The sequence below is a fragment of the Glandiceps talaboti genome, chromosome 5 (assembly GCF_964340395.1).
Source record: "Glandiceps talaboti chromosome 5, keGlaTala1.1, whole genome shotgun sequence".
Classification (NCBI taxonomy): Eukaryota; Metazoa; Hemichordata; class Enteropneusta; family Spengelidae; genus Glandiceps; species Glandiceps talaboti.
Genome location: NC_135553.1, coordinates 7,733,265 through 7,747,170, shown reverse-complemented (window position 1 = coordinate 7,747,170; position 13,906 = coordinate 7,733,265). Strand labels below are relative to the sequence as shown.

Below are 13,906 nucleotides of genomic sequence, written 5' to 3'. Positions count from 1 at the left end.
ATGGCGCCCGGAGGTGATGTTTGGTGAGTGGATTTACCCAATTTTTTTGCAGTAGGCGTTGAAATGACGTTTCCTACATGACTAAGTCAAAAAAGAGCATAACTCATATATTTGTTACATAAACTACACACCTTTTTCAAAAACATGCAAAAGCCTCACTGTCAAACACCGGCAATCGTGAGCACTTCCTGGTTTTATCTTAGGTGTCCATTCATATTCACGATCACGAGACATGTTGACTCGGTCGCAGAGTTGGTATCACATTGTATTGTTTTCAAAATAAGTTACAATATGTTTACACGATCACCATGGTGTATTTGAGACGTAGCAACTACGATTCATAAAAGTCGTTATTCATAATTTCAAGTTTCTGTTCAAACTGTTCGTGTTCCTGTTCGTAAATCGCAGTGTTTCATAATATAAACACAGTGCGTCAACAATAACTTGTAACACAAGGTCCAACATCTACAATGGAGGGGGGGGGGGGGCTATGGTTGTATGACTATGAGAACTCTGCCAGTAGGAGAGAACTCGGTCAACTGTAGTACCACAATATGAATCCAAAATATCCAGAATCTATCTAACTAGCTAGTATCTGTCACTTTTTGGCGCAACTGTCTAAAGTACCAAAGACCATTCCAACCGTCTTGACTTACGTCTTGTTGCTGCCAGCATATTGCTCTGAGTGTACATTTAATTCTGATACCATCAAATTACCACATAAAAGAAACAATAAATTATTGTTCCTTGCCATCAAAACTTTTTTTTGTTTATGTTTTGTGACAATTTTATTGAAGTAGTAATTAAAATATACTAGATGTTAGTTTTCATTACTGGCCGAGTTCTCCTACAGGCCACAGACTAGAAAGAAACAGATCAGCAATGGGTATCGTTCTGTGGTGTTAATACTAATAGGAAGATTAATACGAGCTCACTCATTGTCTTGGGTAGGCTGCAAGAGTTTTCTTTGTTTCAAATATACCCCGAAAGTTACTGAGTGACACATGAGTTGTTCTTCCTTGTCTGTCTACAAACTGACTTCTCTTGAAACCTGATTGTATACTACCTCTATTTACTACATGTACTACGAATAGACTTTTCAAAGAAGAATTCCCTTGTTTCCAGAACTAGTAAGATTTAGGAATAGCATTTTCAGTTTTTCTAAGTTACTAAGATTAGACCACAGCACAGGGAGGCCAGGTACCATGTTACAAACTAACAAATAAACACAAATAAACATATAGAAACATAAATAAACATACACACACACACACACACACACACACACACGCACACACACACACACACACACACACACACACACACACACACACACACACACACACAAATTTAATATACATGAGTAAATGGAAATACCATAAAACAGGCTATGGTTATTGAGACACGAAACCAGAATCACAGATGGTGATATAAACAGTCTACTAATTTCTATTCTGATTTCTTATCTAAAGGTTATCGGAATATGACCTGTGTGAAAGAAAGGCACAGGAAATAATGCAGAATATCAATGAACGGAATAGACTGCAAAGAATTGGTAATAGTCATTCTAAGGTAAGACAAGAATACAAACAACTATTATTTATAAAAAATACACGTTTTGTTTCCAGTATATATCAAGATGTATGTGAAAGTGTAATCAATCTTTTTGTGCATATTCAGCTAAAATGAATCCTGTGCTGGTATACATGTACATTTTACTACAGTACCGGTAATTCTCAGTACCTGAAATAGAGTATAACTGCCAAGGTGTTTCATAAAAACAACGAACATTTGATTTCCTGGTTGACGTCATAATTTCTGCTCCATGCACTTCACATGAATTACTATAGGTGTGCATGAGAATAACCTACTTGTTCTATTTTTACACTCTAGCATGAGGTAAAATGCTATTGCAGGTACTGATAATTTGATATGGATCTGAACTGTGTTGTTGACTGTTTGTATTATTGTACAATTATAATAGCAATGGAAATGGGAAGGCCTGTACTTTATTTTTGCCTAAGTACTAGTCAATGCCAGCTTCGTGCTCGAAAGTGGAAGTGACTGCAATTGTAACAATTTATCATATATAACATCCTAGTTTTTATTGGCTACAGTAAATTCATAATGTATCCTTTCCCTTTAATTTGGTGTGACATTACATGCCAAGGTAAAAATCAACTTTACTTTTTACTTTTATTGCTGTTTAAATGTCTTAGACACTAAATGTGAGTGGGGGTGATGAGATGAGCCTGTCTAAACAGCTACAAGTGTGATTCTGTGACAATACTAACACTTGTTCTACTACCCACTTGTTATATATCCTCTATCAAGTTGATAATATGATTTGAAAATATCCCCACCAGCTGATTACACTACATCTTGTCTATTTCCTGTTGGACTGTATTCCGTACTACGTTATCTTCATACTCTACCGTCTTGTCAATCGTGTTACTCTCGCACAGAATTCTGTGCTCTCCCTACAGTGTTCATATAAACATGATGATATCATCGCACTGTGATGAACACAATGCATAATGCATTAAGTGTAACAATTGCATGCAAGTTACATATGTTAATTGTTATGTAAATTTAGCCATGCAGGGTATTCTGATACAGCTTTTATTAGGGGGTATGACTAACTTATCCAGTTTGAATGGCTACTATACCAAGCTGGTAAGTAGAACTAGTGCCAGCAAAGTCACAAATCCAATGACATCGACAGGCTAGGGATAAGACCTCAATAAAAATATCAAATCTATGTGACTGCATAAGAGAATTTATCATAATTTATTTATGACATCTATTGTCAATGTAAGTGTTACATTGATTTGTTCAAGTATTGACTATACTGTTTCATTTGTTTATCTTTACTTTCAGATCTCAAGTGATATCCGACTAGGAATGAAACAGTTTTCTCGAGATTTAAATAATTTGAGACAAAATCTTGTCAGAGCTTCGTCGTCATACCACTTGTATCCTTTAAGCAATTCTGAGTCAACTAATGACAAGTCTTATTCATTTTTCATATGTTTTGAAATTGAATGAGTACTGAATGCTAGAATTGCACATTTTTTTTTAGTTCAATTTATTTCCACCAATCTAGATGCATGGGTAATGGTAACATGTTTTACCCAATTACCAGACTCTACATCAACCATTAGATAGTAGTCTCCATTCATGTTTCCATGAAAGACTTTCATCATATTCATGAACATATTAAACCAAAAGTGGCTACATCTGTGACATTTGTTTTCATCGAGCACTCGGATAGTGCTCATCGAACTTGTTCAGTTAAGACATCATGTTGTACTTGCCAATTAGTGGTTGATATTATCTGTAGGTAGTGTAGTGGTAGGTTAAATCTTGTGCAAAAGCTTAGTTGGTTATGAATCCAGTGCCATTTTGGTGTGATCTGCCTTGGTACCATTACCTATACATGGTAGTGCTCATTAAATATTCAATATTGAGGCACAAACTCATACAGTTTCAGTCACAGCAATCGTGGCATGTCTGGTGGATTGTGCAAATTCATGGTGGCACTGATTTTAAGGTCTATACTATAAAATTCAAACTTCATTTTCTCACCCTGTTACAGCATGTGTACAACTACTTACAGAAGTTTACCTGTAGAGAAATCAATACACCTTGGGTATACAATATTGAGAAGTTAGTCATTATATCCAAGGAAACAGCTTCAAAAAATGGACTAGTTGCAGCTAGTGCAGCTTTAATGTTTTTATTTTATAGCAGTACAATACTACCCTGGTACATATTAATAATACAAACATTTGTAGTAAGAAATTGTATTGATTATGGTATTTATAAAGCCCACACTATTATGTACAAGTGTTAGTCTGTAAGGTACGCTGTGACAGGGTGCTTTCACTCATCGGTCAACCCCTTTCATAGAGCATGCTGGTGAGGGGGGAGTGATATAACATATCTTACAGTATAATACAAGTGTGTACAGTGTGTACTTCAGAGTAATTTCTAAGACTTTTAGGTCAGCTTCAGAGCATAGCTATCTAGTTTCAATCTGATTAAAATTGGATATAGTGATTGGCTTGTTGTTTGAGATGATATATGATAGTTTACACGTACCTTCATTTTTTGCTTGTATTGTCCATTGCTCTATACAATGTATGTGCAAGTAAACTGTGTCGGCCTTTGGAAGAATGGCAACTACCAAAACGTTAACTCCCATGTAATACAAAGCATAATTCTAGCTGCTAAGAAAGTGGATGGTGAACAAATAAAGCAGGTTTTGTGTTGTATCTAGTGTATACTTCAGGGTATGAACATATAGCTGTCCAGTATCTCTTCAAGTAGAGAATGTTCCACATTTTTATGACCTTAGCGTAAACCTTCAGAACTCAGAGAGAAGTTGACAGAAGGCAAGACATGATGGATAACCTTATAAGTAAAGAAAAACAGTTAAATGATGCATTTATGAATGATCCACAAAGCAGTACAGGGAGGTAAGATGTTTGGTTGTATGTATGTATGTATGTATGTATGTATGTATGTATGTTTGTTTGTTTGTTTGTTTATGTGTAAGTCAAATCCATTGACAATGAAATACCACACCGTTTAACACTGGCCATGAACTTGAAGGTAACTACTAGTATTTCTTTATTGAAAACTTGAACTGTGTAACTTACCTCACTAAGCTGAATATCAAACATTTCCAACAGACTCGGCACACTGTGTTTTGGTCTCGACAGTGTGAAGTTAGAGTTAGAGTTTGTTTTCCAACATTTTCCAGATAAGAAATCTCCGACCTACAAAACCAGTACAGTGTGCTACTGTAGAAAAAAGTATGTCTTACATTTGTTAGCACGTTATATGATAATAGAATTAATCTTTATGAAGACTGTATGAACATTGTTACTGTGTATTTCTCAATGTGGTTTCTTACTTGCATGTTCAGTATCTTGGCCTTGCATGTGTAGGGCAAACGTGGGCATGACATTTTTATAGTTTTCCGGTTTCATCCAGGACAAGCTTACTTCATCAAGGCCCTGGGTTTGGTGGCGGCAATCCATTTGATGTGGCTGAATCAGATGAAACCAGCATAATGACAGCAGCGGAAATTAGACAACAACAACAGAGTATTATTGAAGGTAAGTGTGCTCACATTTCCACTTGCACACCAGATCTGTAAAGCGGATTATTTTTCAGTCTTTTTTAATTCAAATAGTGAATCTTTGTGGTATCAAGTTACTGTTGATGCTAACACACATTACATCTGAATATCTTTGTCTTCCGTCAGTAAAACTTGAGTTACAAATTGAAACCAGTTTTTTTTTTTATGTTTTTCGTTTTGTGACTAGAACAAGACAAAGGCCTTGAAGCACTTTCCAGGGTGATAGCCAGACAGAAACAAATGGGTGAACACATTGGTGATGAACTTGATGAACACAATGGTAAGTATTGTTCATTGTAAATAGGGAAATGTGCTGTAGGATGCTCTCTGTAAAGAGAGAAATGTAGTGAATTTGTTAAAAATTAACATGGTAGATTCTTAATAATACAGAATAATTGTAAGCCATATGTACTTATCTTTAAAGTCTTTCACATCAGTTTAGTACAAGTGTCTTGGCCGCCATTGTATATCGCCCTCTTCAGGTGACTGTTAAATTTAACAACCTTTTGTTTTTTGTGTAGCATGAATGTTGAATTCTATTACTCACGAGTGTTTGATTGCCATTGCCTGATCCAGTTCACACCACATACCTTCCACAAACTCATGGATAACAATTACTTTTTATTATTTGCGTACAATACAGTTTGAAACTTGGGGTCCATTGCATTTACTGAAATTCCTTTGATAAATATGCTTATTACATGTACATTTAAAAATTGCCTGTACAGTAAGTATACTTCTTGTTACGAGTAAATTTAAGCTTTTTTTTCTGTACCAAAATACTTCGATAAGTTCTAGCTTTCAACCCATGTGTCTGCAAGTCTTGTGAAAGGATGTGCAGTATCCCTAAAATTCAAATTGTAATCTTCTTTCAGTTCCCTTATATCATCATATGAAGTGAATGCAAACCAATCACAAACAAGCATAGAGTTCAAGGGCGAAAAATCTCTTATATTTGGGGAAAACATTACAATCAATAGTTATTATCGTCTAGGTAAATACCAGCGCAGGGGATAGGTACGGTTAGTAAGGTCAAAAAATGGTATTACTATTTCCATAATCACTGAATCGAAAAGAATTCAGATGGAATTGATATGAGGAGCTTGCCTTCCCAACAACATTTCATCCACTCTTTGAAACAAAGCCTTGGTGATTCATTTATGTTGACATTTAAAAGCCAATCCAAGATCATGATGTCAGATGCACAAATGAAACATCAGATGACTAGTTTCCAAAGTTCAATTTGCACCCACTCATACAAAAACATATTTTTTTTCCTTCGGATTTAAAAACCCTAAATCCATTTGTGATTGTTCCAGCTACATTTTTTAAAATTCCCCACTTAAAAAAGAAATCAAGATGAATGACTTGCTCATTTTGATGACTGCCCCCAACCGTTGAGATCTTGAAATATTACAATTTGATATGGTCACAAGAGGGCAGTGTTTATTTGCAAGTTGCAGACAAGGTTTCACAGATGATGTATGACAGCCAGTAAAAAGTCCATGCATGTATGTGGTAGTTAAGTCTATCGTGGCCTGAAGTGATGAAATAAATTGAAAACTACCCAAGATATGGAGATCAATGGATTGTTCTCTTGAATAATGATATGATTGATATCGTCCTATGGGTAAGGGTCAGGAGAAATGTTAAATTACGGGAAATTTATTAGACATATGGTAAGAAATGCTGAGTGTAGACACGGTGCTGTGAGACATAATTCCTTGCTATCACATCCTGTTGCTTTGCCCTTCACAGTATCACCTAAATCATAAAGATATATTTTCATACTATTATCACTTGCCTGCCTGACCTTTGACCTTGCGGAATGTAACAGTGATCAGAAATATCATACTAAACTAAAGAAATGTTGACTCGGAATTATCTTCAAATGTTACAAACATTTGTCTTTGGTAGAACTTTGAAATATTTCCAACATCGAAAGCATTTGATCAATTCTATTAACTGACTGGATATGTGAATGTCTTAACTTGTTGAGTGTTTGGTTTGGGATGGCCGGAATGTGATATATAATAGCCTTGGCCCGGCAGTGTTGGCATAGTTGGTAGACAGACTTATTGCCATAATAAGGACAGCTGACAGTGGGTTAGTTAGAATTAGCATTCACAAGTAATTAGAAGTGTCAGTTTTCGAAATTCAATAGGATGTCAGCTCGGTGGTAAATCATATATATGGTAATGTCAAGGGGGTGACTACATATGTATTGATACTGTGAATGTATTCAACCGAAATAAGATGCAATACATTGATTTTTATGAGATAAACCAGACATACTAAAATGACAACAACCCCTGTTGATGATATACCTACAACACTACCATTAACAATGTGAAGGAGGTCTCGCAAAATCCAAAATGATCGGCGGAAAAATTGTTAGCTGGATATGATTTGGGAATCTCATAATCTATATTACTGTAATGTGTATGTCAGATGTGTAGACACTAAAACAATATGCCTTCTCTTAACCACAACAAATTCCCATCAGTGTTATTAATAATATCACCTTCCATTATATGTTTCAGTCATTTCCATACCCATCCTCAGTTGATATTACCCTCCATAGATGTTTCAATCATTTCCATACCCAGTTTCAGTTAATATTACCCTTCATAGATGTTTTAGCTATTTCCACACCCAGTCTCGGTTGATATTACCCTCCATAGATGTTTCATTCATTTCCACACCGTCTCGGTTGATATTACCCTCCATAGATGTTTCAGTCATTTCCACTCCCAGTCTCAGTTATTACCCTCCATAGATGTTTCAATCATTTCCACACCCTGTGTCAGTAATATTACCCTCCATAGATGTTTTAGTCATTTCCACACCCAGTCTCAGTTAATATTACCCTCCATAGATGTTTTAGCTATTCTCACACTTTGTCAGTTAATATTACCCTCCATAGATGTTTTAGCTATTCCCACACATTGTCAGTGAATATTGCCCTCAGATGTTTTAGCTATTTCCACACCCAGTGTCTGTTAATATTACCCTCCATAGATGTTTTAGCTATTTCCACACCCAGTGTCAGTTGATATTACCCTCCATAGATGTTTCATGTCATTTCAATGCATACCCATCCTTACTCCATTGATATTGCCACCCTCAGATATGTCAGTCATTTCCACACCCAGTCCCAATTAATGTGTCAAAAAGAAATCTCAGCTTAACATGTCTAGGGCCAGACATGTTTTTCCAAGCCAGTTACAATGGGTTGTTTTCTGCTACACAAAAGTACAGGTTGGCCAGCAGTCCTTAAGTATGAATGCATTTTTGTTTGGCTAAATGCTTAAAATAGCGTCTTCCCATTTATCTTGTCAGTTGTTTTAACCTCGAACAGTTACTGGTAAAAAGGCCTCTTTTATTCTGTTTGCCTGCCAAGCCGTGCCCTTTTATCCCTTGTATGAACACAAACAAAATATTTTGTTCTGAAATAATGACTTTGTTTGGATAAAGGGTTAGGAAGAGATGTTTGAGTCTGGGTGTAGTGGAGTCATAAATGTAACATTCATCTGAAAGTAAATGATGTGTTTGTGTTTATTGCAGAAATAATAGATGATCTGTCTGGACACATGGACTATACGGATCAGAAGCTTTTGAAAGAAACTAGACACATCAAGAAAATTGATAAAAAAAGTGGTAGCTGTGGTGAGTTATTTTAGTCTATTTCTGTCATGCCCAAGTATTTTGTATTTTGTAGTTGCGTGTATGTATGTATGTATGTATGTATGTATGTATGTATGTATGTATGTATGTATGTATGTATGTATGTACATGTGTATGTGTGTGTGTGTGCATGTATGTATGTATGTATGTGTGTGTATGTATGTATGTATGTATGCATGTATGTATGTATGACTATGTGTGTGTGTGCGTGCATGTATGTATGTGTGTGTGTGTGTGTGTGTGTGTGTGTGCATGCATGCATGTGTGCATGTACTTGTATCTACACTATATGCATTGTGTTTGTTTTGGGTGGATGGATGGATGGATAGATGGATGGATGGATAGATAGAGAGATGAAAGGGTGGATGAATGTATATTTTATATCCATGTACTTTAGCCAGTAAACTGACTTTGTGTGTACAGTTTGGTATACTACTTATAGAGTGGAAATGTTAGCTACTGTATATTCACATGTATGTACACAGTAAATGGATTAGAAAGATTAAGGTATTCAGAACAGCAAGAAGAGAAATGTGAGGACTACCTAATACATGTCATAAATCTTGTCGGAATAGTCCATGTAACGGATCAACTCAACTACTTTTATGTCAAAACATTGTTTGTCGTTATGTCTGTAATAGGAAGTGTGAGATTGTCTTAACATGATTGTTGATGGGGTAATCAAACCTAGTTCAATGATTGTCAAAGGGGTAATCACCCTCAATTGAAGGATTGATAGTGTACATGATAAAATCTGTTTTGGATTTCTACAGCGTTACTTAGTGTCATAAATTTCATTCTAAAAGGTTTCACATAAAACATTTGATTATTAGGTATGCGTCATTGCTGTCTGTTTCAAGGTGTTGAATAATACAAAATATCTTTTTTAAATGTTCTGCGTACGCAATACCTCATGCATAATTAAAGAAAAATAGTCTGAAAATATAAAAGTTCCATTTTTTTGACTGAAATTAAAGGGGAATACCACTCCAGGAAAGAAAAGTATTTTCATAAACGTTTGGTTCTGGAGAGTCATTTCATGACTTCATATCAAATATATTTTCACTCGATTGCCAAGAAGCACCAAATTAAAACTCTGTTGTTTTAATACTAATAGGAGTAAAGTGTTGCATTGCGAGCTTTCGCAGACAATACATATTTGATGAGCAATGCATATTCATGACTATTTATTATAAGGTAATAAGCTTTTTCAAGTGAAATTTTAAGTGATGTGAAATCATAAAATGACTCTTTAGAACCCAAAGTTTATGAAAATACCTTTATTTCTTAGAGTTCTGTTCCCGGTACATGTTCATGTACAAAATGCCTAAATACAATGCACAGTGAAACTTACTTTGAAGCAAATCTGAGTGGACGTAGTGTGACAGAAAATGTAACCATACAGAGAAACCATACTTGTGTTTAAAGAATTTATTGGTAACCAAAAAATTATGACATAATGTAATTTTTATCACATATATGGATTCTAGGTGATGGCTTTACTGGTTACTGTACTTGATTCACTATGTTTTAGTTGTTGAACAATTTAAGTATATTTCAGTACAAAAGAAAGGTGATCACCAGAGATCATTAGTTACAGACTATGTCCCTTTAATAATACAATAAAATAGGGCAAAAAATGTAAGAGTTTGATAAGATCCCTCGGAAAAGCAGTTTACCGGGGATATTATATTCATTGAAATTGAGCTGGTTTTAATACCTGGATCTTATTGCAAATCTGGGCAAGCTAGCTGCATAGTCAGCCTTTGTTAAGAGCAATTTACTAGATTATGTTGTAGTGAAATGGACGCAGCAACAATATGGGAATACTATCCATTGTGAAATGTACATAATTCATGCATTGTATATATCATTTTGCACCATAGAAATATAGCACACACAGGAAAATTCACATGGAATTCTATGATTTTGTTAATAAATTTTGCACTGTACATGTTTATTAAATGGAAACACCACTCCTGGAAATTAAGGCATTTTCATAAAGTCAACATACATACATACATACATACATACATACATACATACATACATACATACATACATATATACATACATGGATGGGACGGCTATCATTATGTCATGATTTTACATCACCTACATTACACATGATTTCAAAGAAACACCAAATTGAATTTGAGCCTCGATTTGGTATTTTGCTTTGGGCCACTTTGTCACTTGGAAGTCAGCAGATATACATATGTAATGGTTGAACAATGAATATTCCAAGGTTTTCACTGTAGGTAACAAGCACTTAGAAATCATGAATATTCATTCTTCATCTAGTATTTCATGACCCCCCCCCCCCCCCCCCCCCCCCTTCAGTATACATGTCTTGTGACTCTGACGAGGTATTGTGGCCCTCAGCAAAAATTCCTTGAGTTCAAATTGATGTTTCTCTGAAATCACACATAATGTAAGTGATGTAAAATCATGAAATGACTCTCAAGAACCCAAAGTTTATGAAAATACCTTTATTTCCTGGAATGGCATTACCCTTTAATTTCAGGCATATCATTTGTGATATCATCTGATTTCTATCGTTTTGTTTATTAATTTCAGCAATGATGGTCATTATTGTAATACTGCTGATTGCAATTGTTGTGGTAGCTGTGGTGCCGTTTTGAGATGACATCAAGACCGTTATATGATACTTGGGATCACGCTCTGTGAGTACATATACAAGGTACAGTGACATTGAAGTGACTGACTTGGTCATCATGCCTCTACTCTCACCTGACTTCAAGGATCTGTGAAATGTTGTCCTGTAAAGTTATTTGAAGATGTTTTCTATGGATGACATATGGAACGATATCATCTCAGACATTTAAGGAAACACTTGTCTATTGCTACACATAGTACATTTACAAACTTTGGATATATTTGGATATATGAATTTTTTGTGCGAAGTATCATTCAGACATAGTTTTTATGATCTACAAGGAAATTGAATGCAAAAAAAGTCTTGTTTTGGGAAAATGAACTCACTCCAATCCTGGATGGCTATAACTGTTACCGGTATATTGGAATCCATTTGAACCACAATGAAGACTTGCATACACATGTGTAGTTATCCTGGTTGTACATACACGGCATTGTATATTTGAATACACATAGTACTGATTCGAGAATGTTATTTGAATACCCATCATGAATTCATGTTACACTACACTAGGGTACATGTATGTTGGACTGTCCACTGTATACTTATGTTGATACACTACCAGTGTACGTGTATGTTGGTACATCCACTGTATATTCACCTTGTTACATTATCAGTGTACATGTACATATATGTTTGCATAATCACTTTATACTTGTGTTGTTACACTATCAGCATAAATTTATGTTGGAATACCCTTTTATATACTTATGGTGTTACACTATCAGCATACATGTATGTTTGAATACCCACTATACTTACTCTCTGTATATTCATTTTGCAACACTGGTTACATGTATGTTGGAATACCCATTGTATACTTACATGTAAACTTGTGTGTTTTTACTTGTTATGTACATATATGTTGGAATACTCATTGTATACTTTAACCTCTGTATACTCATTTTGCAACACTGGTTACATGTATGTTGGAATACCCATTGTATACTTACATGTATACTTGTGTGTTTTTACTTGTTATGTACATATATGTTGGAATACTCATTGTATACTTAACCTCTGTATACTCATTTTGCAACACTGGTTCCATGTATGTTGGAATGCCTACTGTATACATGTTGTCACACTAGTAGTGTACATGTATGTTAGAATTATGTAAATTTAATGAAAATAGTAGACTGTACATATAAAAGAAATCACAATTTTCACCTGATGACAGTAGAGCTGCACTGAACCTTTGAACAGTATCCTTCTGTGTTGTACATATTGTCTTCATATATAACAGAACCAGAGAATCTAATTTGCATATTGGATCACTTACATTATACTTTGAAGGGGTGGGGATGTGAGTTGCTTTTGACTTAAATTCACCACAATTTTTCAAAGTACAGAAAGCTTCTATATAACTATCACAGGGGTGATTAGCTTGCATGTGTTGTGCTTTCTGTGAGATAAGTACTGAGAGTTCACAGTTTACAGTTTCATGAAATAGATCAAAGCATTTTGAGTATGATTTTGTATGTAACTGTGCAGATAGCAGTGACAAATTGCCCAAGATCACCAGCTTTGTATTTATTCCTATGAATATTGCCGTAAACGTCACTATTCAGTCAGTAATATGTATGTAATGATCAAAGGTCATTAAAACACTGCGACCGTTTTATACTGGAAAATTTGGAACACTTTGGGCCCAGTGGTACCTGTGGTAACCCCCTCCCCCTCACAGAATTTCATTAATATGTGTCAGTTTGAACACCTAATGTTATTTCATCATCATCATTTTGCTTGTTTGTTTGTTTGTTTGTTTCTGAGCAAAATAAATTTTTACACTCTTGCATGTACTACAATTTGAGATAACTGAATCCACTGAGCTAAGGTTTACAAAGTTTTGGCAAATTAATATTTCAAAATGACAGATAACAAGCACATAGATGGCACTGTGGTCTTTCCTGTTAATAAATTGGGATGTTTCTCACGTCCATGCCATTAGTGTAACACACCCCTAGAGATATTATAAGTGATGATGATGATGATGATGATGATGATGATGATGATGATGATGATGATGAAGGAGAAGTCATGTTTCTTTATACGAAAACGAAATAAAATCTTTATATTCGAACTTTTATTTCTAAATCTTGTCATGTGTTATACTTGAGAATAAGCTGTGATTCACAATGAAGGAAAGATATTGAGAGAATCACGATTAACGTGTGTTGTATGGAAAGCTATCGGTAAAGCCATGATTCACCCTTTTTTTGTAAGGAAAGCCATCAGGAAAGCTATAAAGTGTGTATGTGATGCATTAAAACCATCTATCCCGCATTAATCCTTAATTGTAAAATGTTATGAGTACACGTTATAATGTCGGAGTTATCAATAGGATTACAAGGAGGCTGTGTGATTAGAATTTTATACTGTCTGATGGA

The 13,906-nt window shown here is 35.1% G+C and overlaps 1 protein-coding gene across 1 annotated transcript; it reads left to right on the top strand.

Annotated features, from left to right (window-relative positions):
- On the top strand, window positions 1–13,480 carry LOC144435638 (syntaxin-8-like). Its single transcript, XM_078124234.1, has 8 exons — window positions 1–23; window positions 1,473–1,572; window positions 2,881–2,975; window positions 4,374–4,481; window positions 4,984–5,126; window positions 5,337–5,429; window positions 8,717–8,818; window positions 11,417–13,480. The coding sequence occupies exons 1-8, from the start codon at window positions 1–3 to the stop codon at window positions 11,479–11,481; spliced, it is 729 nt and encodes a 242-aa protein (XP_077980360.1). The 3' UTR covers window positions 11,482–13,480.
- The last annotated feature ends 426 nt before the right edge of the window (window positions 13,481–13,906 follow it).

Coding starts and splice junctions, on each gene's coding strand:
- LOC144435638 (XM_078124234.1), top strand. CDS start 1: ATGGCGCCCGGAGGTGATGTTTG. Junction 2,976..4,373: donor GCTTCGTCGTCATACCACTT/GTATCCTTTAAG, acceptor GTAAACCTTCAG/AACTCAGAGAGAAGTTGACA. Junction 5,127..5,336: donor ACAACAGAGTATTATTGAAG/GTAAGTGTGCTC, acceptor TTTTGTGACTAG/AACAAGACAAAGGCCTTGAA.